The sequence below is a fragment of the Solea solea genome, chromosome 19, assembly GCF_958295425.1.
Source record: "Solea solea chromosome 19, fSolSol10.1, whole genome shotgun sequence".
NCBI lineage: Eukaryota > Metazoa > Chordata > Actinopteri > Pleuronectiformes > Soleidae > Solea > Solea solea.
This window is the reverse complement of record NC_081152.1, coordinates 8,806,444-8,832,146: the sequence shown is the minus strand read 5'-3', so window position 1 is coordinate 8,832,146 and position 25,703 is coordinate 8,806,444. Positions and strand designations below refer to the sequence as shown.

At 39.2% G+C, this 25,703-nt stretch overlaps 3 protein-coding genes across 4 annotated transcripts in view; 1 reads left to right on the top strand and 2 right to left on the bottom strand.

Annotated features, from left to right (window-relative positions):
* Positions 1 to 15,257, bottom strand: part of csgalnact1a (chondroitin sulfate N-acetylgalactosaminyltransferase 1a) — a 30,069-nt gene extending 14,812 nt beyond the window's left edge. The window contains exons 1-3 of one of the 2 annotated variants that reach the window (XM_058618039.1): positions 15,099 to 15,257; positions 3,455 to 3,531; positions 1,568 to 2,843 (exon numbers count right to left, since the gene is read on the bottom strand). In XM_058618039.1, the coding sequence (XP_058474022.1) occupies positions 1,568 to 2,357 (790 nt within the window). In that variant the 5' untranslated portion in view covers positions 2,358 to 2,843; positions 3,455 to 3,531; positions 15,099 to 15,257. The remainder of the gene's footprint in view (positions 1 to 1,567; positions 2,844 to 3,454; positions 3,532 to 15,098) is intronic. The other variant, XM_058618038.1, reaches the window with a different exon arrangement.
* A 2,439-nt stretch (positions 15,258 to 17,696) lies between these two features.
* On the bottom strand, positions 17,697 to 20,751 carry nxnl2 (nucleoredoxin like 2). Its single transcript, XM_058616564.1, has 2 exons — positions 20,139 to 20,751; positions 17,697 to 18,694 (listed from the first exon to the last, which is right to left on the bottom strand). Exons 1-2 carry the CDS (start codon positions 20,438 to 20,440, stop codon positions 18,526 to 18,528), a joined length of 471 nt encoding a protein of 156 aa, XP_058472547.1. The 5' UTR covers positions 20,441 to 20,751; the 3' UTR covers positions 17,697 to 18,525.
* A 1,579-nt stretch (positions 20,752 to 22,330) lies between these two features.
* gng10 (guanine nucleotide binding protein (G protein), gamma 10) lies at positions 22,331 to 25,234 on the top strand. The gene is made up of 3 exons (XM_058617504.1): positions 22,331 to 22,902; positions 23,413 to 23,548; positions 23,639 to 25,234. Exons 1-2 carry the CDS (start codon positions 22,822 to 22,824, stop codon positions 23,536 to 23,538), a joined length of 207 nt encoding a protein of 68 aa, XP_058473487.1. The 5' UTR covers positions 22,331 to 22,821; the 3' UTR covers positions 23,539 to 23,548; positions 23,639 to 25,234.
* The last annotated feature ends 469 nt before the right edge of the window (positions 25,235 to 25,703 follow it).

Sequence of the window (25,703 nt, the reverse complement as noted above, 5' to 3'; positions counted from 1 at the left end):
TTTTAAGATGGTACATCTAGATTACATCATTACATCACTCATTCATTCTTTGTGCAGACTGTGAGTTATGCCCTCTCTATGACAGCCCGATACTATGTGTAAGTGTGTGGGAAAAAGAGAAAAAAGAACGAGGGCATATGAGGCAACACGAGACGCTTTCCATGATCTCGGCTGCTGCTGCTGCTGCTGCTGCTGCTGGGCAGACAGCCAAAACTGTACACACACGGACAACAGATACACCCTGAAAGAAAGATAATCCAGACCAATTTTCCAGTTGCATGCTATATCTCCAGAGAGAACATTGTTTTCTGATTACTCTGCTATCAGGAATATGAGTTGCAAATTGACTCACGAGGGTCCGAAGACAGAGAATGTGGATTTGGAATGTGAATGTGAGGAGTGAAAGCAGAGTGAGTTTGCAAGAAATCTGGTACAAAGTGTGGTCTTAACAGAGAACTTGGAAGACGAAGACAAAAACAGACCAGACAAACACCCAAACACAGTGATATTTAGAAACTGGCAGAAAAAAAAAGAAGAGCGAGAACAGAGCGATGCCTGTGGGCAAAGATTAGGGGGTCTGATATGAGCCGGAATTAAAGCTTTCCTGTTAAGTTTGCCAGCTTCCTGTGATAAGAGGGACTGCAATAAGCTTCGATTAAGTAAACATTTCTAACAATTTAGACTAAATGTCTTCGCTTCCTGTCCCCGTCTTTCGGTCTAACTGTGCCACTCTGTCCCTTTGTAAGGACAGCACGTAGTTGGCAAGTCCATTTTGCATACCTCCAGTGTTTGTGTGCAGTCTCACTTCAATAGCATGTGAATAGAGCCATCTAGAGTGTTTTGCTCTAATCTGGCTGCTTGATTTTTTTTTAAGTTATGTTTAAAATCACTGGCTAAACCTATTAAGGAGCATTTAGTGCAAAATATATTCAATTACATTAAAAGCAAGCTGCACTCTCCTGCTGTCCTGCTCAGGAATTGTCGAGGCTGTTTACGTGAATGCACACAAATGTATACACATCTATTAAGATCGCCATCGCATAAACACACACAGTCGGGTTACACACAGGACCACACACAGAGCCATGTAGATGTTAGAGGCTCATTTCCACCGAGCCAGGAGCCCCAATTACTCACTTTTAAACCTCCACCCACTCGCACGCTGAAGATGTGACCTTCACACACAGCACTCACTCACACATTCATTCACACACTAAGCCATGTTTGAAGAGATGCTCCGCCGTGGATGAGGAGCAGCTGTGTTCATTTCCCGAGGATCAGGGATGAGTAGAGTGGTCTAGATGCATTTCCGGGCTTTGCTCCTACCCAAAAAAACACTTACATGTTTCTAGCTTTTCGGGGATTCACGTATCGAGTAAAAGACCAAAGTTAACCAATGTAGAAGAAGCTGGAATATAGTGTTCTAGTTTAACAGCTTAGAAAAACTCTCACTGGCAGGACAACGTGTAATTTAAACACATTATACTGTATACTTCCTTTAAAAGGTATTTACTGTGTATAAAAGCTTTTATAGGAGACAAGATTGAGATGTTTCTTGTGCTCTCACCTTCTACGAAGTCAGACGGGGCATACACTTTGCTAGTTGTCTTTTCTGCTGCACCCCCGCTGTCCCTCTGGGAGGAAGGAGTGTTGAGGCTGTGGAGAGCTATCTCCAGCACCTCCCCGAGCTCCTCTCTCTTGTCCTTTCTCACTGGCTTCTCCTCAGGGTGACGCGTCAGCCCCATCTCCAGCTGGTACACCCTCTGCAGGGTGAAACTCTCAAATGGCACCAAGGCATACTCACTGGGCAGCCTGGTGCCAGCAGTCACCTCAGCCTTCGACAGCTGGCTCCTCAGGAACTCCTGGAGATCAGCCTGCTGGCTCTTGGCTCCTTGAGTCTCCCCAAGGCCACCTCCCTCCACTGAGCCTCCAGCGCCCCTCTTCAGACTCTCCTGCACGCCTTTCAGCTGCTGGCTGCGCTCCTGCAAAGCTTCCTTCAGCTCGGCAATCTCTTTCTTCAAGGAGGAGATGTGGTGGCGGTGCTGCTCTTCGCGCTCTTGAAGGAGCACCTGGTACGACTGGGCACCCGGTGATCCACCACTTTGAGGAGGCCCAACTCCGGCTCCTCCTGCCCCTCCAGCCATGGCACCATGGCTCCCCGGTCGTGTGCCCCCCAGGCTGGGGTGATTGGATCCTGGGCGGGATAATGCGTGACTCAGTGGAGGGGTATCGGAGTGTGGTGGGCTGCAGGTCATCACGTAGAGCAGTGACAGCAAGCAGCAGAGGAGAACCAGCAAACCCCCGACACGGCAGACCCAGGCTAGCAGTCCACGCCGCAACATTGCTGCATGCGGCATCAAACGTCTGACTTAAACAGCCGTCCACACCCACACACACACAGAATATCAAGTAACCTCACACACTCCAGCATCTATGATAAGAGTCCATTTGTGATTGTGTTCCATCACCCGATGAGGAGGCGGCAGCGGAGGACTACTTATCAGTATGAGGTAACTTAATCGGAATTAGGTCATTGGTTCTTTGCTGCCCGGGACAGAAACTTATCATGTCATTGGTAAAATAAATAAATGAAAGTCACAGCATTTAAAAAGCACTTTTTGCTCTTTCTGCCGGTGCAATCAGAGCGTCCCAGATGCTTCTACATCAGTTCCATGTGACTCACTCTATCAGTCGGTCCATAATATACTCTCCTTGTCAGCGTGTCCATGACTTTCTAATGACTGGATTCTCAGCAGCAGCATGAAGGCAGCTGAGTCACTGAGGAAAATATGTTACGTTCCAAATCCTCAACGATCGGCGGGGCCTTTCTTCGTGTTGTTTTCCTGACAGCAGAGAAAACAGAAAGCAGAGAGACACACAGAGGTTAGTCATTAACGCGATGATCCCTCTTAACATTTCACCCTCCACCGGCTCCATCTCAAGTGTAACAAATCAGGAACATGGCACGACTGCTTTAACGTGTGGGTTTAGGATGGGGAAAAAGGCTTTGGCTGCCTCTGCCAAACTAAGCATTCCTTCAGGACTACAGCTCCTGGAAAACAATGTTGTCACTGATGTGTCTGAATATGAGGCAGTGTGCAGGGCTGTGTGTGTGTGTGTTTATTGTAAGTGTGCTGAGTTCATGTGCAGTAACGAAAGTGGGACACAGTACCTGCAGTAGTACACAGGTGGTGAATGAAGTCTTATACAGCAAGTACTGCTTTCTAATGTTCTATTTATTCAACCTTTATTTAACCACAGCGTCTCCTGTGATACTTTGTCTGTCCCTGACAAATTCAAAACGATTATGTTCATCATGAAGCATGTGGTCTAGAGTTAGGTGTTATTTTGAAAGCAATGGCTATTACGGTTTACAGTGCAAAGACAAATACATTAGATCAATAAAGGTTCAAATACAGTGGTGTAAACAGGCCGAGCAAAGTCAGTGACGGACTTTTCACGGCAGGCAGATTTATTCCCAATAAGATCATTTGCTCTCTCTCATCATCCTCCTCTTCCTCAGGTCAGTCACTGGTATAGCAACATTAGATTAAGATGAAACAAGAGATAAAGTGAGTATGATTATTATTGCTTCATTTATTATTTGTGTTACATTTTCAAGATACTGTTCAAAAATAGTCAGTAGAAGACTATTTCTGATACCACTAGTGGAAGCTTGTGCACGACTGGTGGTACACGCACCACAGTTTGAGAAACATGGCATTAGGAAGCAGGAAGCTGCCTCGCTTTATTCGTGCTGTGCGCTTCGTCCGCATCACCCTGCTCTGTTGTTATAGGACACTGCTATACTGAGCTCATAACTCATTTGACAACAGTTTGAATGCAAAAGACATTCATATACAGTATATTTAAAACTATACATAACCCATAGGTCTCTCTGTCCTCCTGCCTCTCGCCTAGAATTAGTTTGCTTTGGCATCACTTCAAGTATATTATGTGTAGGTATTGATAATTGGATGGATGGATTAAAAATAGACATTGCAATTATTTATTTTGGGCATCCTTGTGGCCTAATGTATTAGGTTATACTGCATCAACTGCACAACTGAACATCCATGGTTTGACTCCAATTCCCAAAAATTGTAAGTTCCTGATATTTCTCTATCATTTGCAAAATAAAAGGGTTCAGTAAAAGTAGAAAAATCCCTCTGTGGTTGAAATACTGGCAGTTTATGATCATAGTAAGGCCACAATTTGTACCAACATTATTTAATATTGGGTGATTGCGAGATATTCAGCATTTACGTATCTGTAAACGTAGCTGTGTATCAGTGTCTCAGTGTCTCCCTTGAATCCCCACACAGTCAGCTCATTTACAGCTGGACTGCCAGAAGCCAAGGCTAATGAAAGGACTAGTATATGGCAGGAGTGAATACTGGACTGTGCTCCAACAGATGGCTGAATCAGGAGAGACAGGGCGTCTTTCCAGCAGGACCTCCTCTGACGATTCAGAAAATGTTTGAGGAGAGGAAGCTCGGGGGGTGAAAGTGGGTGAGTGGGTGAATTCTGCAGGGCAAATCCTGGCGGCTGTAAAGGACTGCTATCCTTTCAGTGACGAGAAAATCCTCATTGTGTCGTTTTTATTTCAACCATAAATCCACATATTCACGTGGAAGCAGTTTAATCACCGTTTCACTTAGTTAACAAGCAGCTCCCGTTAGTTCTGCGCCCGTGTGGTCACATGCAGGGAATCATTACATCACTTCTACACATGACTTTGACTTTCCCACTTTCATGACTTTCCTGAACTAAAGCCAGAAAAAAAGTGACCGAAGCCATTCACACAAATGAAAGAATTAACTTACGTAGCTCCTTTTTATTTCACTGAGGAGCAAATGCCCTCACTGCTTTACCTTTTTAACTACAATGAGGTTCAGATTTCTTTCAAGCACAGATGGCACTGAATGACATACTGTACGGTACACAGTTATATTGTGCTATAAAACTTAAAATAACGTTCACTTATGCTGAGTTGCTCCTCTCTGAATGCACATTTTAAAACAATAAAAAAGTTTAATACACTTTTATATATATCTGTGTGTGTGTGTATTGATTATTTTTCTGAATAATTTCTTTAATAGACGCTAAAAACTGTATTAGTATTAGCCTTCCTGGCTCTTTAAAGGTCCGATGTCGAAGATCTAAGATGGTTTATTGGCAGAAATTCAACATATTACTCAAAAGTATGTTTATTTAAGTGGAAAAATTACCTTAACATAAAAATGGGTTGGCTTTATAGCCTTAAAATAGGCCTTTTACATGTATCTATGAAGAATAACACATCTTTTCTGGGATGCAACGGCCACAGTAGTTGGCCGGCCTCACATTAGATGTCACTAATTCCTACAGGGTTGTTGTAGGAATTCCATTCAAACTTAGTTCTTTGGTGGCTATTCAATATATTCTGACTTCCAGGTTAGCTTCAACCAGCAAACTATGAAGACTATGACTATTTTAAATACGTGGTCTCTATGTTCAACTGCCATAATGACACAATACAGTATAGTGTTTATTCTCCTGCTGAGATGACTTAGAAACATCTGCCACATGTAAATCACAAACACAATAGGAGCAAATATCCTCGGTGGCAAAGCAGTCAGTCCCTACTGTAAAGTTATGAGAGACAGATTCATCACTGGAGAGGAAACTGGTATGACTGAGATTTATGAGCAGAGCCTCGCAGTGAAACCGGTCGACTCGCAGCCTGTAATGAATGAGTTGATTCAGCTCAGGTTATTTGACTCCCCATGGGGATAGGCATGGCTGCCTGCTACACAGGAACACACTGGCAGCTAAATAATCATGTTTGATTTTATTGGCGGTGAGATGTCTGAACAGGCATCTCTAATTCCCCCGCTTTGTGTTACGCTTATCTTTAGTGTTTAGTGAAAGAACACATTTGAGATGTGATATCTTTTCCTCCACACCCCGTGTGAGGCAGTTGCTGGGCAGCGGTTGTTTTTTATTTTCGTCTTTATCGAAGGGACCAGTCTTGTTGACTTTGTCATTACGAGCATGCAATCACCACAGTCCTTTACAATTGCGCTGGCAGGGCTGCTTTAACCTCTATACAGTCTTGTGTAAAGTACCTAAAAGGGATACTTGAGTAAAAGTACAAGTATCTTAACAGAAAAATGACTTTTGGTAGAAGTTGTTATAATATTACTTAAGTAAAAGTCTTAAAATATATAATGTTTACTGTACTTAAGTATCAAAAAAAGTGAGGAGTTAGGATTGAGCTATGGTAGATCAGTGGTAGTGTGAGTTGTCTTTCAACTGGAAGGTTATGGGTTCATCTCCTGGCTCTGCTACTATCTGTCCTTGAGCAATACACTTCACCCCGAGTGGGAATGGGTGAAAACTATATCGTAAAGCAGCTCATCAAGACTAGAAAAGCTCTATATAAATACAGACCATTACCAAGTCTTCTTCTGATTTTATTTGGTAGTAACGAGTAACAGACATAGTTAGAGGAAATGTAGTGGAGTAAAAGTAAAAGTTGCTCGAAATACAAAAAGCAAGTACATATATGAGAAATGTGTACTTACAAAATTACAGTAAAGAAATATTTGTATGTATATTTGCCTCTAAATGACAAACGCTAAGTTAATTATCACCAAAATCTGCAGCTTCCGTTTGCTTGACATAGTTTCACAGCACGCTACGGCTCATTATTCAGATTATATGACCGTACTGTTCTGGTTTATATAAACCATATCCTCTGTACACAGCCTGCTCTGCACCAAACAACAGATAAGCACAGTTAGAGATGAGCCAACTGTGGAGCACTGAGCAGCTTCAGAGCCTGATATTCCCATCGGCAGTTGGTGGTAGAGACCGGAATATTAGATCAGCTCAAAATGAATGTTCTAATGTGAAGAACATCTGTGTCGCTAATGAGTTCATGTCATCTTAAAATGTGACAGATTCTTAAACAGAGAACGTAAGTTGTTTTTCTGAGAGGAAATTTCACCATTTACACACAATACATGTAATAGATTAAACAGCAATTTTGACACAAGTCAAAAATCAGTTCCTGTTTTCTGTCCTCTGTGTGTGTGTATGTGTGTGTGCTATCACTTCCCGCTCTAAATCCATGCCCGGCAGCAGCAGCACCTGATAGCAGTTTCCTGCCATGTGTTTCAACGTTTAACTCTTTGTGCTGCTCGGACACTGACAATGTCAAAGATATTATTGGAAGTGCACTTGCAGAACTCTTTCCTGCACGACAGATTCATAGAGATATCACTTCCCGAGATCACAAATCTGATAAATGTGTTTTCAAGCTAATCACATATTTCATTCTCTCTGCTTAGCGACAGAGGCAGAATTGAGAGTGGGAAATGTTTAGAGCCAAAAAAAGATGAAATGCATAATCAGACTAGCATTAAGACAGAAAAAAGAGGAAAAGGGAATGATTTATTTTGTGGCCATGGGATGTTTCCAATGCAGAGCTCTGCAGTGTCTGCTTCAGCCTCCGAAATCATTTCCTCTCCTCTTGCTGCAGCTTCCTGCCCACAAGGCATTCGTGTGTGTGTGTGTGTGTCTGCGCACTCCCGTTTGTGAGTATCCATGTGAGAATAAGTGTATGTTTGTATCTGCGACATTAGTCGTACTGAGTGAGGAGCAGGAGCTGCAGGAATCTGCTGCTGTCTCAAAACAGAGAAAACAGAGATTCAATGTGTTCTCATGCCTCGTGCCCCCGTCACACCAGTGCAGCAGAAATGACACACAGGTGACAGGTTGTGTCTGCACCGCGGCCCACACAGGTCGACCTTTAAAAGTCCACGTACAGTTTCAGCCTCTTGAGAAACAGCCCCGTGACCCTCTCATCATAATAAATGAGGCCGCTGAGTCCTGCTGCCTGGCGTAAAGCGTAGAGTCTCTTTGCTCTCTGCTGGTCTTCAAACCCACTCTTAAAGGAATACGTCACCGATTTGCAATCAGCTTTATTTTTACTAGAATAAAAAGAATAAAAAATTTGCTTGCCAACCTCAGTTTCCCCTGAGTTGAGAAATATCTTCATTCCCACCAGTGACACTTGGTCCTGTTAGCGAAACTGTTAGCAAAGATACTGATACAGATACTGTTTACATTGTGGGAATGAGGTCCCGCCCCCCTACGAGTGGGTCTAAAAAGTGTGGAATTAGCGTCGCAGTTTCAAGCCTCAGACCAAGTGTCACTGGTGGGCATTTAACAAAAAAAATGAATGACGATATTTCTTGACTCAGGGGAGGTTGGGAAGCACACTTTTTCAAAAATACTACCCCTATTCTAGTAATACACAGCTAAATGCAAATCGGTGCAGTATTCCTTTAAGAGTAAAGTATGCAATGACAATATATGGTCTGCATTCATTGAGGAATGGTGACTGTGTGTGAAAAAGACTGCGAGGGACTGCAAGTGATTGAAAGAGAAAAAAAGAAAACACAGACCGCAGACCCATTAACCACAGAAAAGAAAACTGTATGTCAGCTTCAAAGTGTCTTCAATTTTAGACTTAACTACGCAGACGATATTTAAATGCATGACTTATGAAAAACTGTCATCCGAAATTATGAAACTTGGACGTCACGTTTGCGTTCAGAACGATAAAATAAATGTCATTCAGTTTGAAGTGCACTGAGCCAGTGGGGAACTTTCATGACAATGGTGGGAAGTTGTTAAGAGAGAAATGCAAATCAATCAAATCTGTGCAGTGGAAGCTTAATATATAAGGTGTTTTAAGTATGTCCAGAAATGGCTACAGCAAACATAGACACTGTGACCCATGAAGGGCCCTAAGGCAGCTGTGGAGATACTGGCAATAACTGCAATATCAAAAAAATAAAAAGGAAATAAAAATGAAAGCACTGTAACCAGGATTAGTCTCATATCCCTAAAATGAAGAATACAAACATGGTTACTATGAATATAATTCAAGAATGATATCAAATATGACATGTGCTGTATAAGTGATGTACCGGGTTCAAGGCGGAACTTTAAATCATAATATCTGCTGTGACTGGAATTAACTCCATGCGTCGAGTATAAATCAAGTTTACTTTCCCCCGTGTTTTCAAATACGTGACATCCTGCACATCTCAACCAATGGATTTTTTGTTTTCAGACCAGCGATTTGACCTGTCACAGCAGGAAATGTACTTGTAAATAATAACAATAACTATAAATCCATGAAGTGTCGAGGCCTGTGAGCCAGTTCTCCCCCCTTTTTAAACACACTTGAGTTCTTTTTGTGGCAATAACATGTCAACATATCAACTCTTAGTCGCATTCCCATTCAAGGGGATTCTATGTAGAGGATATAGTGAGCCACATATTTCTAACTCCAACCCCCTGGTGCACTAACACAGAGTTATTGTTTAAAATAAGTGGTCTTTAAAAAAACACAGATAACCTCTACTGACACTGTCGGGGGATTATTTTCTAACACATGACAGACAAAGCTCCTGCAGACATTATACATCTGTCTTCAGAGTCACGAGTAAACTGATCTCAGTGTTTCCTTTTAAGTGTCGACGGATTTTAACGCCACAATCGTGTGACTTTGAAAAAGAAAAAATCATGCAGACTTGATGAGGGGATTTCACAAACAATGCTTGTTTTAAGATACTGTGACTTTTATTTTGTAGCCTTATATGGAAACAAATGGAAGAAGCCTGGAGCGACGGATTCATTTCTAAAACATAATGGTTTGAAAATAAAAAAAAAAAAAAAGAGTTGGTGTTGTATGTCACAGTATGTCATTTCTGCCTCTAGGGGTCTCTGAATCAAAACAATAACAAAAGACGTGGTTTGATGTGTCGAGAAGCAGCGTGGGATCATGGCAATTGTTGATCTGCTAATGAAACTCTCACTGAAATGTGTTGGCAGCGGTGATCCATTAGTGGCAAACACACACAATAAAATGAAAAAAACAACACACTGTTTTAATTACTGTTGTCCACATTATTATTTACTTTAATTTCTTTTAATTGTTTCTCTATGTTTGATATTAATGGATTTATTTTGCATCATATACATGTTTTAATTCAAAACAAGCAATTTTACTTTGAAATTCTGTGAAATATTATTATGAATATCTTCATTGTGCCCACATGTTACTGAACAGTTGTTTTTTACTCTATTTTGCTGTGTAACTATCCCTTTGCTGCGGTAATACTGAGAATTTCCCCATTGTGGGACAATAAAAGTATATCGTGTCGTATCGCATATCGCATCGCATCACATCGTATCGTATCGTATCGTATCGTATCGTATCGTATCGTATCGTATCGTATCGTATCGTATCGTATCGAATCGTATGCATTAGTCTTTTAAACAATGCCCTTCCTTCTTAACCCTTTCCCGCAAATACATATCTCTCTCAAAATGAACCCTTAGTGCTCATGAGACACTAGGTGTGTTTCACCCCTGGGGGAGGAATAAAGTTCAATTCAATTCAATCACTGCCGCAGGTGCACCCACAGTAAATTGCCTCCTTATATGGACATCCTGGGTGTATGTGTTTATAGGTCACATGTTGGGTTTTTTGTGTTCTTGAGTCAAAGTTATGATTCATTTTATATCGCATAACTGATAATTGTGCAGAAGTCACAAAATAGACTGGTTTTCTTTTCTTTTTGTTCATGAAAAACGATCCACGCGAACTTTGAACTGTGACGCGTTTCCAACTTTCACAAACTGAATATGATTTTAAACTTTTAGAGTACTTTTTGCTCCAGTGTGTTTAGATATCCTATATATCCTAGATATCCTATGCTGAAAAAAAGATAGAAGACACTCTATATTGCACATTCTTGTAGCCTCTGTATATATGTTTTATTATAATAATGGAACAAAAGCAGCATATGCACTGTGTTCTAAGGGTTAAGGGGGCCTCTGTGATCATTGCAAACAAGCTGATAAACCACAGAAGCGCTCATGTTCAAACTCCTCCCTCATGTCTCTGTGCCTCTTCAGCCTCTAATGGGCTGCGTTTTGGTTGCAGGTCAAGGACGTTAATGCATTTATGTGCATCAGCGACTGTCGAGCGACTCTGTCAGAACCTGCCCTCCTCCTGCGAGCTCCCAGTAAAAAATAAGGAATGTCCTTTAGGGATGAGGAGAGGAGAGAAGAGGAGATGAGGGATTACATTAGATCATTTTTTGAAACATTCGTGTAAAAAAGGGGGGATGGCGACATTGCATCAACTGAGACTGCCCACATATCACTTAAGGGGAAATACTAGGCAGCGAGATTAGACACATGGTGCGAGGAGTACAAAGTGAGCATGAGGGATGGGAGGAAAGGGAGAGAGAGGAAGGCAGAGATGGCTCTCTTTGATGTCTCCCCTCAGGTGATTCTCCCTCCCATTCATTAGGGGCCGGTTTCTCCGGAACCTTCCTGTCAACGTGCCATCTGGAAGGCCCCTTAAAAAACCAAAACAAAAACCAAAACACTACACGCCTCAACTTCCCCCCCAACAAGTGTCCTGGATTAACATCCAACACCCAGCACTCCTCCACCTCTCCCTTTCTGCCCGTTAATCCACAAAATGTTCCATTGCTTCACAGATAGGGTTAGATAGCATCAGATTAAATTTTAATGATCCCCATGGGGGAAAATGGGTCAGTGCGCTAAGCACAAAATGTGGATGGGTGGCAGTAAATCAGCTCATAAAATCCACTGTGCCTGCGCAGCAGTGAACAATCTCATAATAAGTGCAATGAATATTAGATTTATATTTGTCAGGGATTAAGAGAATGATAAACAAGAGATGTTCTGAGTTGAATATTAACTGTTTGTTTGTGAGCAGCATCTATCTACAAATACAAGGCACGTCTGTCCGTCTGTTAATCACATAACTGTCACGTGAGCTTCTTAGGGCACCGGTGTGTACAGGGTCGACTTTGGCAGATGTGTGGATAAAAAGAAAAAACGTAAGAGATATCGGTAGGAATTCAACAGATATATCACTACATGAGCCACATATGCCCCGTTGCAATATATAATTCAAGGAGATATAACATCTGCACTATATTAGCAATTAATGGTGAGTTTCTGAGGATGATCGCTTGCACATAATATGGAGAACACAACAGGGGTGTCAAAAATACGGCCTGTGTGTTTCCAAGCAGAGCAGGAAACTTAACACTACATTGAAGTTAATCAACTACAATTATGTAGTTATTCCTAATCTGTCCCCTGGGTTGCGTTTTTATTAGCTCCCACTTTAGTTTCAGGAATACTACATAGATGTGTAGTCAGATAATTTCTAGATATTGACATGTTCTAATAACATACATGTGAAATACTAGACTGTTTTGTTCCAGATACGTATCTGTGGCTCAGATCCCCTGTGATCTGTACGGTGCAAGGCACCTGTGTAAATGGTAAACATGGAGTTCTTGCTGTTTATAGGCTATTATGCTATTATTTTAATCGTCAATGAGTTTGACACCCCTGGTCTACAGCGTCATCGCGTACATGGAGAGAACTCTTTTGGGAGAATATAATGAGGCTCTTTATCATGTTGGGGAAATTGTGGAGCAGTACATGTAAATCACGCACATGTCAAGACATGTCATATCCTGGGTTTATGAAATACCTAAAGTCTTGTAGAGTATTGTAATTTGGTAATATGGCAGGAGATATTGTGTCAAGAGCTGACAGATACCTAATCATGATAGCAGCCTGTAAAAAAAAAAAAGGAAAGCCATTACAAAAAATTGGTACAAACCAGACCCACTAGTACATGATGCATGGCTGAAAATTGTGAGTGAGATATTATGTGATGGAACAGCAGAGTGCAAGACGAACAATGTGTGGAGAAATGGGTGAAATGGCACTTATTCACATGACAACGACGTGACAAAAATTGATATTTCATAAAATCATCTTATAGAGTAAAAGAAAAGAAAGGGGGATTTTCTGTTTGTATTGTTTTTAAGTTTGCTTTCTGCTGTAGATTGTGTCTTTGTTTGAGTTGTAGGTTTGACATAATGATAAAAATCAGGGAATTCTGCAGAGATTTGCACTTCTCTAAAAGTAAAATGTAAAAATGACACTTAAGGCAGTCCTTATTACACATATTTGTGTTTATGTTATGTGTTTATGACACATCACATCGCTACTGACATCACTCAGGCCTTAAGGACAAGCAGATGTGCTCCGTCAGCACTTGAAGACAAATCTGCTGTCAGCCAAAAACAGAGCAGTGGGGACCACAAAGGCTTGGTGGTCACACATAATCTGCAATTCAATTTCAATTCAATTGTATTCGTATGACCTTGCAATTATTACAGAGATGCAAAAAAAAAAAAGATCAATCTCTCCCATTAAACAGAGATAAAATAGCAACAAACATGTGCTATATACAGTATGTAACACCCATTCATTAAAGCGCAATGAACAACAATACACGTCTGATCGGGCAAATCTCGTGTCTGTGTAATTACGGAGCGCTATAATAAATCTTACTTTGTACCAGACACTCCCTTTTATCACATTCTTCTGTTGCTGAGTGATTTTATGAGCAAACGGTTTTGAGTTACTGATGCCGGAGAGAAAAAACAAAGTTGGGACACAAAGTGACATCTGCTCTTCTCACCTGCACAACCCACATCAGCTCCTGCTACTTTATCAAAACACGGATATTTAGCAACGTCCTTTAACTTCCCTTCTTCTTCTCACTGGACACAGTAAAACCACCGTGCAGCAGTTGCATTTCTCAACTTGACTTTGTGAAAAAGGTGAAGGCTTGTGGTTTTTGCTTTGCAATGTTTACATACAGCAACAACTGTAACTGAACCAGCTTCCACTCACCACTCCTTGCAATAGAACGCCGGTTTAAATCCGTGGCGAATTGCTGCATGGTTCACATGAGTCCTTTTGAAGCAATGAACCCATGCAAAAAGAAGCTCTGTGTTTCACTTAATAAGACTTCTTCCTCTTCCTTTTTAAATGTGGCTTAATGAAAAACGAGCAACCGTAATAATCATCAGGGGAAGTTTGTAAATATACGCTGCAGGGAAATGACATCACTGCCATTAAAATGCCACTGGGCACATATTTGAAAAGATGAATCTGATATGTGAAACGTGAGACGACATGCAATCTGCACAGAAATGGAAAATGAGGACACACACTCCCAGAATGAAAACACACACATACACAACACACATGTTTGTGCAGCTATTTTCGCTAAGGACACAGCATTGACTTCCATTCAGCCATGAAAAAGCCTTATCCTGACCCTGAACCATGATCACTTAACCCTAACCTTTAGTCCTAAACTTAACCAGTTCCTGAGAAATTAGCCTCTGCCTCATTAGGCCCAGGTTTTGGGCTCCATGAAAAGGTCCTTAAAAGGTAACAAATATAAACACACAGTATGGGGGGGTGGGGGGTGGGGACACATGTAATGAGCAACTTAAATCGGGGACAGCTTTGTCTTCCAGGCACTGGAAACACAGATATGTCACCATATATCACATCATTATTTCAACTCGTGAAGCGATAAAAGGCACATGCAGTCACTTATTTACCCATGAGATTACAGTATGTGTACACTCTCTAAAGTCTGTGTGTGTGTGTGTGTGTGTGTGCTGCTTAAAAGCTAAAATCCCACATAATCCCCAGTGTTATTCTTCCAGTATGAGGTGAAAACAAGTGAGTCAGTTTATACAGGATGAAATATTTCTGGGTGCTGTACAGTCGGTGCAGGATTATAGAGCCTATGTGTGTCCCTCTCATGATGCTGTGTGCCCGCACTTTCACTGGGTTCATGCAGTCTTATCATGGGAATGAAGCCACTTCAGAAACACTGTGGGTGTGTGTTTGTTAAATTATCTTTCAAGTGACTCACATAGCAGAACAACACTGATTCATATAAAAAGAAAAATCTATTTATATGACACTCAGAGTTTGCATTGTCTTTGCTTTCACTGTGTGTGGAAAAATTAAACTTAATTGAATCACAACTGAGTGAGAACTCCCGTCAGACACGTTATTAATGTTATTATTATGCTTCTTATTATGACTGCATGCGTAGAATGGAGCGGTGAGAACATGCCCTCTCAAGCCGCTCAGCTTACCTGTCGCTCGGCCGGACGTCAGTTGAGTTCATCCTCAGTGGAGGTTCGCTGTCGTCCCGCAGCCTCCACCGGTCCACAGAAGACAGAGCAGCAGGAGCAGGCGTGTGCGTTAGTACCGCCGAGCACCGCTAGACAGAGAGCAGCACCGGAACACAATGATGTTCACCTTCAAAATAAAATTCACTGGTTAAATTAAACAAATAAATTGACATTTTTGTCAGTCCCCTTTTCCAAAACGACCAATAAAATTAGAAATGTGAAATAATATGACAAAAATTCATTAGCAGGACCCCCCCATCCTTACTTAAAGCAGATAAATGGGGATGTTTTTGTTATACCACCTTGTTATTCATTATGCCTGATGTTATTTTGTTCTTTAGATAAAATGCACCATAGAAACTTTGATATCTTTGACGGCTATGACAGATAAAGGGATTGGGAAATATGTCATTGTTGATCCTGGAGAAGCTTGGATTCATGTGGATAGAAATGTAACTTGGATGTATGGCAAGTGGAAATAAATGTGCTAACCCTTTAAACAACTCACTCTCGCCTTTCGTGATGGATGAATTAAAACAGCACCTAAGAGTCAAGTCAATTGGCACCTGCCTACAGCTAACGACAATTCAGTGGCTTTGGAAACTAAGTGTTCTTTCGCCACTACATGACTATTAGTTGACATCAAAGAAGAAATAAAGTAAATAAAAACCCTACATTCCACTTCACTGAGTTTGTGTGAATTATGACAATTGTTTAAAAGTGTTATTTTTAAACAGGAGGACAGGTGAATTGGCGCAGATTAAGGTCCCCGAGTGAGAAAGTAAAAGCATAAGTGGCCTTTGACCCATTCTGACTGATGTTATTTTGTTAGCACTTTAATTTGTGAAGGTTTGCCTTTAATTATAAACAGTTAATGTGAGATTTCTGTCGTCTTGTCCTTTTTGCACGACACAAGAAAGTAACTTTCTCTTGATAAATTTAAACAATGTATTTTTTTTTTTTTTTACTTTATCTTAACTACATTTTTTTAGACCAGTACTTGTACTAAGATGTCAAAATAGTGGTTCTTTTACAAAAACGCCACTTACCGGGTCTATTTTATTTTGAAGGTTATGACAGGAAACGTGGTGACTAAGATGGTGAGTTTGACACTGACGCTCCCTAGGTGCAGGTCCGCCGGTCCACCCAGCTCTCCGCCTCCCCCCCTTCCTCCCGCTGCTCTCACATAAAGACAGCCTTGTTGTTAGTTGCTGCTGCTTCAGGACGTCGTTAGAGCAGCAGCAGGAAACACAACAGCCTTTCATTTGTGAAGCCAGCAACAAGAAGTAACACTGCGTCCAAACGTCAGAGTCTTCATTTAAACTGATCTGAGGCCAGTGGATCGGTCAGGCAGCAGACAGGAAGCTTCACTTCACATGTCATCAACAGTGATGACAAAGACACGTGTAGAATCAATGCTGTTACAATTAAGAATCAATAAAATACACATGAAAATATCACCATGCAGAATAACGTAAACAGTACAAGCTGGGTATTGAACTTATATATTTTTGTTGTTGTATAGACTGAACTTCCTCTGTTTCAGCACATATAAAAATGTTTTAGTTATTAGATGTTACTTGTTACCGCAAGTTAATCCCATCAGTGTCAGTAACCAATAATCATTTCTGTTTATGAAACTGGTTTGTGAACATTTATGCAGCTTGAATATACATGTAAATAACAATAATAATAATAATAGTTGTATTTTATTAGCCCCATGGGGAATTTATTGCTCTGTATTAAACCCATCCTCTGCTTTGTGTCGTTGATTTTTTGTCACTTTATAGTTGTGTTTTATTTCTTTTCTTTGTGGTTTGTGATTAGATTACACTTTATTGTCCCCCCCACCAGAGCAGAACAAGCAAAAAAATAAATAAGGCAACATTATAATATAAAAATACAAATAGGAAATAAAAAATATACTAAGAGCTTCTTCGTAGTTGTTGCCTTGTTTCTTTTCGGAGCTGTGTTCTGGCTCGTGCTGGGTCTTTTGTGTGGGTGTTTTTATGTTTTCATGTAACTGTTTTTGTGGTTTTGCTTTGTAAGATTATCATCATGTTTCCTTTTTGCAGCTGGCATTACAACAGGAAATTATTAGTCACCTCACAGTGAATCTCCGTTCCCTTGATGGTATTTGTCTGTGGACCTGTTCAGAAGTGCACTCATGGATTTACAGATTGAAAAAAAAAAAGAAAGAAAAAAAAAGTGAGTAATGAGTTCAGATACAAATGTTCAATAAGAGCTGTAATAATAAGGAACACAAACAAACTTCATTGTCACTGACAATGTAAAGGATTTAACACCCCATTTCCAATAATGATAACATAGCGACCCCATATGGTTAACTATGAAATTACACTGTAACACAAATAAGAGATTATAGTGTTATTAACCATTGGGGATCAATAAAGTTCAGTTCCTGTCGTGTCTAGGTTTGGTTTGAGTTGTTGTTTTTCATTTAATCTCAGTTTCTCTTTGCTCAACCTCAAAGCTCACACGTTGTTCTATTAAAGACCCGATTCAACATTACACGGCAGAAACACCAGTGCTGATCCATTACAATGTTGGATGTTTTTAATGTGCAAAGTAATAACAGCAGTGCCAGCGCACACAAGGGACAAAGCCAATTAGGGGCCAATGATGTGAATGTGCCAGCATGTTGGAAACATTGTCCTGTGGGCTTTCTGCCTCCTAACAAGGCAAAGGGGGAATAATTGTGCTTACAAACCATGGGTGGGGCGTACACTGAGCTTTCATGACACCATGACAGACAAATAAGAATATATCTGTGTAGAAAATCTTACACATATATATATATATATATATATATATATATATATATATATATATATATATATATATATATATACATACATACATACATATATATATATACTTATTTGTATATATATTAGACAGGTTTTAGCAGCTCAGAAAATGTAAAAACGTAAAGGCAGCTCAAAGGCGTCCTACAAGTCAAACTTTCGGGAATATACAAAGGCAAGATATTTACTAAAAGCAAGATTCAGTTTCATGCTTAATAAATGTATAAGTTTGTAAAGAACATAAACCTATATACGACTGTCTAACTTCTATTATTGATCATTAAGAGCATTTTTCACATATAAACCACATTAAACAAGCCTGAGATTTGTCTTAAATGCATAGAATGTTTGATTTCAAGACAAAAACTAAAATCTGTGGAACACAAATATAATATGATCTCGTGTGACCACGTGGACGTGATCCACTGGACTGATGTGAAACATGAGAATAAAATGACTTGACTTTGGTTTAGCTTAGCTCTCGCTGCAGGTTACTTTACGGAAGCCCGTGTGTGTGTATCTGTAAAAAAGGAGGGGACTGATGTGTTCCTCTCGTTTTCCTAACCCTTAAAGTTCTGAAAGATTTCGGCTGCGTCCAACCAGGTCGTGAAGCAGGACAGGCCTCGATCTCGGATCTGCTTCCTGCCCTTGTCTGTGATCACGTCGCCATTCTCCTTCACGATCACCAGTTTGGGCACCGCGGTGATCTTGTAGCGATGCTTCAACTCACTGTGAGAGAGAGAGAAAACAGAGACAAGGGCACAAATGTATTTGATAAAATCCATAAATCAGCTTCAAGAAATCTGACGCGTCTTTAATCAATGAGCGTTGGAAGCAAAAATAAATAAATCATTATCGTTTCCTCTGCTAATTTATATCTGGATGAAGTGCAATCAGTCATTTTGTCAGCCATTACAATTTCCAAGAGCTGTCATCAACTTAGTTGTTTTAATATCAGAATAAGAATCATAAATGTTACAACACAAAAGGAATTAGACTCTAACTTTACATTTACTCTTGAGTGTACTAACATTAAAAAGGTATTCCACTATATTCAAGTACTGTCAAATATAAAGATCTTTGCTTTATAAAATACTAAGATAATAACCTAAATATGACGTTGACAACTAGAACTAGAACTCAGTATTTACATGTACCTGAGTGACACTGGCTGGAATGGAATTGTGGGACAATAAGGGTTTGCCAATAAACAACTAATACTAACAACAAATAAAATCCTCACATTTAAAGATACAAAAGTGATATAAAGTATAAAGTACTATTATTGCTATTGAATAGATTTGTCTCACTTTCAGCCAGAACTTTTAGTAATAATGAGTAATTGGAAAGCCTGAGTGAATGATATGGGCTACACCTTCACTTTAGATGAAGTTTGTGTGGTCTGCTAAACCTAATCCCTGAGACAGTGAGCCTCATCAGCATTTTATATAACCTGGAGCACTACCTAATACCCTGTATATACTAGTGTGTTAAATACTAACAAAATGACAAAAAACATAGTGAGCTTAAAAATGTTTGTGGTAAAATATTCTGGAGAAATTCAACAGGCTAAAGGAGGTGATTGTGGAGTTTAGAAATTTAGATTTCTCACTCAAAGACTCACAGACAGTTGTTGGATTAGAGAGTAATCCAGCTATTTGAGACAATGCAAATAAGAAATCACCATTATAATGTTCTATGTTTTGATTGTTCTATGTTGTATGCAAAGAAAAAAACATACATGTTTGAAGCAATTAATATGTGTAAATTCTCATCTTTGCATTAGATCATTGAGTTGTTATTATTTTGAGTGTTTAAACTTAACCTTTTTCAAATATTTAAATATACAACCAGTTATATTACGATCTCAATATCTGCAGATAAATCACAAAAATGGCTGACTAATGCTGTTAGTCATTAATATTAATATTTTTCCTCATAATTATAAGATTAAAACCAGAATAATTTTTTTTCTCTGAGAATACTTTTTTTTTAACATTTGGCCCTAATCCTCTTCCGTATTCATGTTCTGTCTCTCCAATCTGCATTTTGTGTATGCACTGCACTTAAATACATGTTTAATTAAAAATGACTAAATATTAATCTCATGAAACAATCATTATGAACTTTGAAGTTAGTTTAGAACGACATCTTATAAAGAGATTATACTGACTGTTTGTAGTCATCCGTCCAGGGCAGAGCCAGCCAGTCTCCGTGCATGTCATGATAATATTCAACCATATCGTCGCTGGATTTGTCAGACGAAACAAAGACGATCTCAAACTGAGCAGGAGGTTCGCTCTCCTCCACCAGCTCCGTGTAGAAGTCACACAGAATGGGAGTGAAGTCTCGACATGGCGGACACCAGCCGGCAGAAAAGTAGATCCCCACTACTTTGTTCTTTAACGCCTCGTCTGGGTCAATTAAATCCCCGTCCTTGTTGAGGAGCGTCCGCCCCGTGAAAACCTCCACCATGTCTGCTCCGCCTCAGTTTGACAGGTGTACATTTACTTGTTGGTCGTTCCCTCACAGTCTGCTCCTCTTCTGTTCGGTGGAAGACATGTCGTTGTCCCAGTTTCCGAAAATGTTTACCTGTCACTAAAAGCAGCTTACAGCCAATCCCCGATAATCACCTGTGGACCAATGCGAGTCACGCGAGCACTGTGTTGTTGTGGTTCGTTAACCTCGTGGCTGTCAGACTCAGGGGCGCGTTCAAAAAGTAAAAAAAAAAAATAAATAAATACGACGTGCAACGTTTTTGCTCCAGTTTCCGGGTTCGTTACGTTTGGCGCGCGAGTCAGAGGGTTTTATCCAATCAGAAGCAACACAATAGGGTGTGTTCAAGGTAGCGCAATTCCAGTGTGTGTAAAAGTTTTTTTTACGGGCTGAGATTTAAAGGTCCAGTGTGTAACACATTAAAGCTGTAGTCTGTCTGTCTGTTAGATTTAAATGAGTTATCTCAATGCTGATTAATCCTGTCAGCTCAAATAGATTATATCTGAGTGTGACAAGACCTTTTAAACATTCACTTGCCACGTATTGCTGATATCTATGACATAATTTTGACTCGTCTTAATTTTATTGTGACCAGTGTGAATTGTAGTTGTAGATATCTGTGACGTTATTTCTTACTCACTAGTCCAAAACTACAGTTTCAGATATCTGTAATTCAGTTTTTACTAGCCCAAATGACATGAATTTTGCCATTTATATCTACAATTGCAGCTGATTTGTAGATATGTATAAGTCCAGTTTCCTATATCTACAAAGTCATTATGACTAATCACAATTGAAGTTTGAGATATCTACAACTCAGTAGTGGTTGCTGGTCTTTGAAACAGGTGAAGATCATTTCAGGTCCAGTTATTTATACATAAATTCTTCAAAGGAACAACTAGAACAAGGAAAACTTATTATTATTATTATTATAATAGTTATTATTAACTATAATAGTGTTTTTATGTACAGTGTATATGTATGTATACATTAATGTATACACAAGTGAATACACATGAAAATGGGCTATATCTAACGACTCGCTATTTATCTACAGACATACCTCACAAATTCCACACAGGACTGAGGCAGAAAACTTTTGACTAGCAAGAATGATGTTGCGATTAAATGTTAAAAGCTCTTGCCATAATAAGAGTGCTTAGATCTTGTGTTGTTGACCGGATACATTTCCATGTTGCACACAGGAAGTCTCTTCTATGTATGTGTAAACAAAGTTTCCTGCTCAAAAAAACAGCAGTTTGACAGAATAGATGTGTATCCCCACCAGACCCTGTGTTGTCGCTGTATCAGTCCCTCAGTCAGGTCTGATAGTATTTCTTGACAGAGCCCATTTTCAACTAAAACATGCATACATATAATGATATACTGTTTCTGTTAAAGAAGACCAAACAGAGGCAGAATAATAACACAGACAACTTAAGTCTGGTGATTTATTCTCCATTGAGAGAGAATGGGAAACTGGAAAAGTGGAGAGAGTTGTGTTTCCTTTCTGATATACAAAGACCTTTGTAGTTGTCTCATGCACTTGGGAAAAGGACGGTTGTTGGACGAGTCCTCTGTTTTTTGCAATCTGCAGTCTCAAGATTAAATGTCAGTTTTAGACAGTTTCTGGTGCAGCACACACTTGTATTATTTTGTTTATCAACATCATAGTTTTAGTTTTTCATACACTGGGCAATCTGTAATAAATACACAACTAAACCATTGGCCAAAATAATATAAAAAATAAGAAAATCAGATTGTACCTTTAGATCAAAGGCAAGAAAGAGTATGTTTAGATCAAAGGGAAGAAAGAAAAGAATAACAAAGCAATAAAAATAGGCACCGTAAACATACAAATAACCCTAAACAGATTAATTCAAATGAAGACATGTACACTTCAAGCCTAATAAAAGAAATTTGCTTAGCTCTTATTTACTTTACCATGAAGTGCCGAGCTCATATGGACTAACTAGACTGTGTAATGATGATTTAGTGAATTAGACACAAGTAAAATCATACTTGTTTTCACTGAGCTGCACATTTTCATCTGAGAATAGCTGGTTAAAGCTGGTTTAAGAGATTTTTTTTTGGCTTAGTAAAGGTCTGCACTTTATAAACACACCATCTTTTAGTTTGTGTACATCTTTTAGTTTGTGTGTGTGTGTGTGTGTGTAGATCAGTGTGCTTCCTCAACTCTTTGCAAGAGAAGGACTGAGGTCACTTGGAAGGAAACCGGGCCGCTCTATTCTTGTCGAGCCTTTTGCCTCCCATTAGTGAAGTCTGCTGCCGTGTTGAAAGACGGACGGGACTTTCTTGGACCAGGAATTCGTCTTTTTCCCAAAACAATTTCCAACAACATGACCTCCAATTCAAATTTGTCCAACATGCGACGGCTCGTAGAACAACTGAAGCTCGAAGCCAGTGTGGAGCGAATCAAGGTAAAAGCAAAAAAGTTTTGTTTTTTGTTTTTTTTAAAAAAGGACTATGGAGAAAGATGTTACTTCATTTCTTTTAACATACTACAGCAGGATGTTTTGTTTCTATTCTATAAAACACATACTGTACATTTAACAACCATTCCTTTCATTTAGTAAGGCTTTATAAAGATTTCAGTTTGTCTGTATTTATTTACTTAAATTCATTAAGAAACAAATCTTACAGTTATCTACCGTATCAGAAGCTGATTATCTAACGTGATCTTAAAGGTGTTTTAAAGTTGTTTTAAAGCCTCATGAGCTAAACAGCCAAAAAAGACAAAGTTAGTTTCATGCTGCAGGAAGATTTTTCACAACCTGGCAACCCAAAAGTAAATATAATAATTGGTTTACAAAATGAATTTTATGAATTCATTCACTTCTTTATGGAAATATTCAAAGAGGGATGTGTCAGATATATAGTGGCATAATGTACACCAACATTACTGTGTGTGTGTGTGTGTGTGTTGCCAGGTGTCGCAGGCAGCTGCAGAGCTCCAGCAGTACTGTCTGCAGAATGCAGGCAAGGACGCCCTGCTGGTGGGAGTCCCCACAGGCAGCAACCCCTTCAGAGAGCCACGCTCCTGTGCTGTAGTGTGACCGTCAAAGTGTGAGTAAACACATGGTACTCCAATTAATTTCAAATTAGTACTACTACTACTAATAATAATCATCATAAATCATTATGCACTTTTTGTAGAAGAAGATGAAGTGGACACATCTGTGGCGCGTCTCAGTCACCGAAAAGAAGAGTTGTGCTTTTTATACCACATGAAAACAAAATGTAAAATACTTTAAGGAAAAATAAAAATAAATATCAAGTGTGTTTACACCACAGTTTAGACGTTCATTTTCTTAAAACACATACTTCATAGTCTACATCTGTATCAGTGTGACTGCTGTTTATATGGATTGTACAAAGTGGATGTTTATGCACAGGCTCTAAATTACACCCTGGAATCTCAGTGTGTTGGCGCTTCCTGATGTTCAGTCTGAGCCAGAGAAAGGAAACGGTGTCTTCCTGTCTGAAACTGCACAAGACACTTAACACAGAGTTACATTCCACTCAGGCCTTTGAAGCTTTTTCATTATTATTATTATTATACACAAGCTTGAGGCTATGTTTGATGAGAGATATCATCAAATTCATTATAATCATATGTTGGCGATTTGATTTAAGTGTTTTTAGTCATTTAAATCCAAGTCAAACTTATTTCCTCTTTAATGTGGATCGTGATTTATCTGACATGTCGTTATCTTTATCAGCATAAAAGACATCTGGCTAGTTATTTTTAACAAATACCTCACAAAAAAGAAAGTGCATGTTACTCATAATCTCTGCACAATAATTTATATATATATATATATATATATATATATATACATATATATACATATACTTTTTATATTGGCTAAAATGGAATAGGTGCCATTTAAAGTAATGTGTTACATGCTATGTTTTAATATAATTGCACAAAATTAAAGCTCACATACAAATATGCATATTAAAAACAGGAATTGTATGAAACAATTATGTTTTTAAAGTGAACCGTATGCAAATTACCATGAAGAGTTATACAGAAATGTTGGAAAACTACACAAACAGTGTGGCTTAAGCCACTGATTTTTGAATGAAATATATAAAAAACCTTTTATGAAAGTTTGGGTAGCGTGTTTGAAGAAACATACTGAATAATATTTAGTCTATCGGGAAGAGACTTTTCACTTTTCACAGTTGCAATGACCAGACATAAATAAGTATGAGAAGGGGCAAAAAAAAAAAGGAAAAATAACATCAACCACACTTTGACAAAGAGAAGCAACACAAAAACATGCCAAACGTTTAGCAGAAGTTGAATTCATTTACTAAATGAGGTCCCCACTGTGTATTAGCACATGCACATTCTGATTTTTTGTGTCAAGGAATCCAAATTTTGCACCCAAACCGAACCAAAAAATGGACTCACTTTGATGTTTTCCACAGTTTCTCTGATCATGTTGCCCCAGTCTTCCATAGTGTGGGACGTGGGTTGGCTATAATCAATGGAAGGAACTGTGCAGCTCACAAGGGGTTCATTAATGTGCGTCGGGAACTTTTACAGAGCTTTGAAATGTTTTGATCTCTGTGTCGTTTGTCAGTTTCTTGCGCAGCTTGAGTCTTTGGCACCATATACTGTATGTCACTCTCTCCTTTTTTTTTTCCATTGTCTTTCTTCCTCTCTGTGTTCTTTTCCCTTTCCAGAAGTGATCGCCTGTTTCTTACATTAATCATCAAATAAAAGACATGAAACACAGACTTATGAACTTGCTGCTGTGTGTCATTTTTGATTGCTGGAGCAGGGTATGTTTGAACTGACTTATTTATTTATTTCATAGGAGGAAAGTTTCAACTTGTGCCATCTGCTGGCCATGTTCGGAGACTAAATACTGGAAATCACCATTTGATTTCCCTAAGCAAAAATAATGTCCAAAAACACATGTTTATTAAAAGTATCCAAACGTCAAAAATACTCTCTAAAGGTACAGTGTGTAAACATTTATTAGTGAAGATGTCCCTTCCAAGCGTGCTGGAGAATCTATGAACTCAAAGGATGATTAGTTCATGTCCACCGTGGGCTAATCATGGTGTTCCAGAATAGAGCTGAGAAAGCTAAGCTATATAAATATAAATATAAATATAAATATAAATATAAATATAAATATAAATATAAATATAAATATAAATATAAATATAAAAATAAAAAAGGCTCATTCTGGTGTAATGA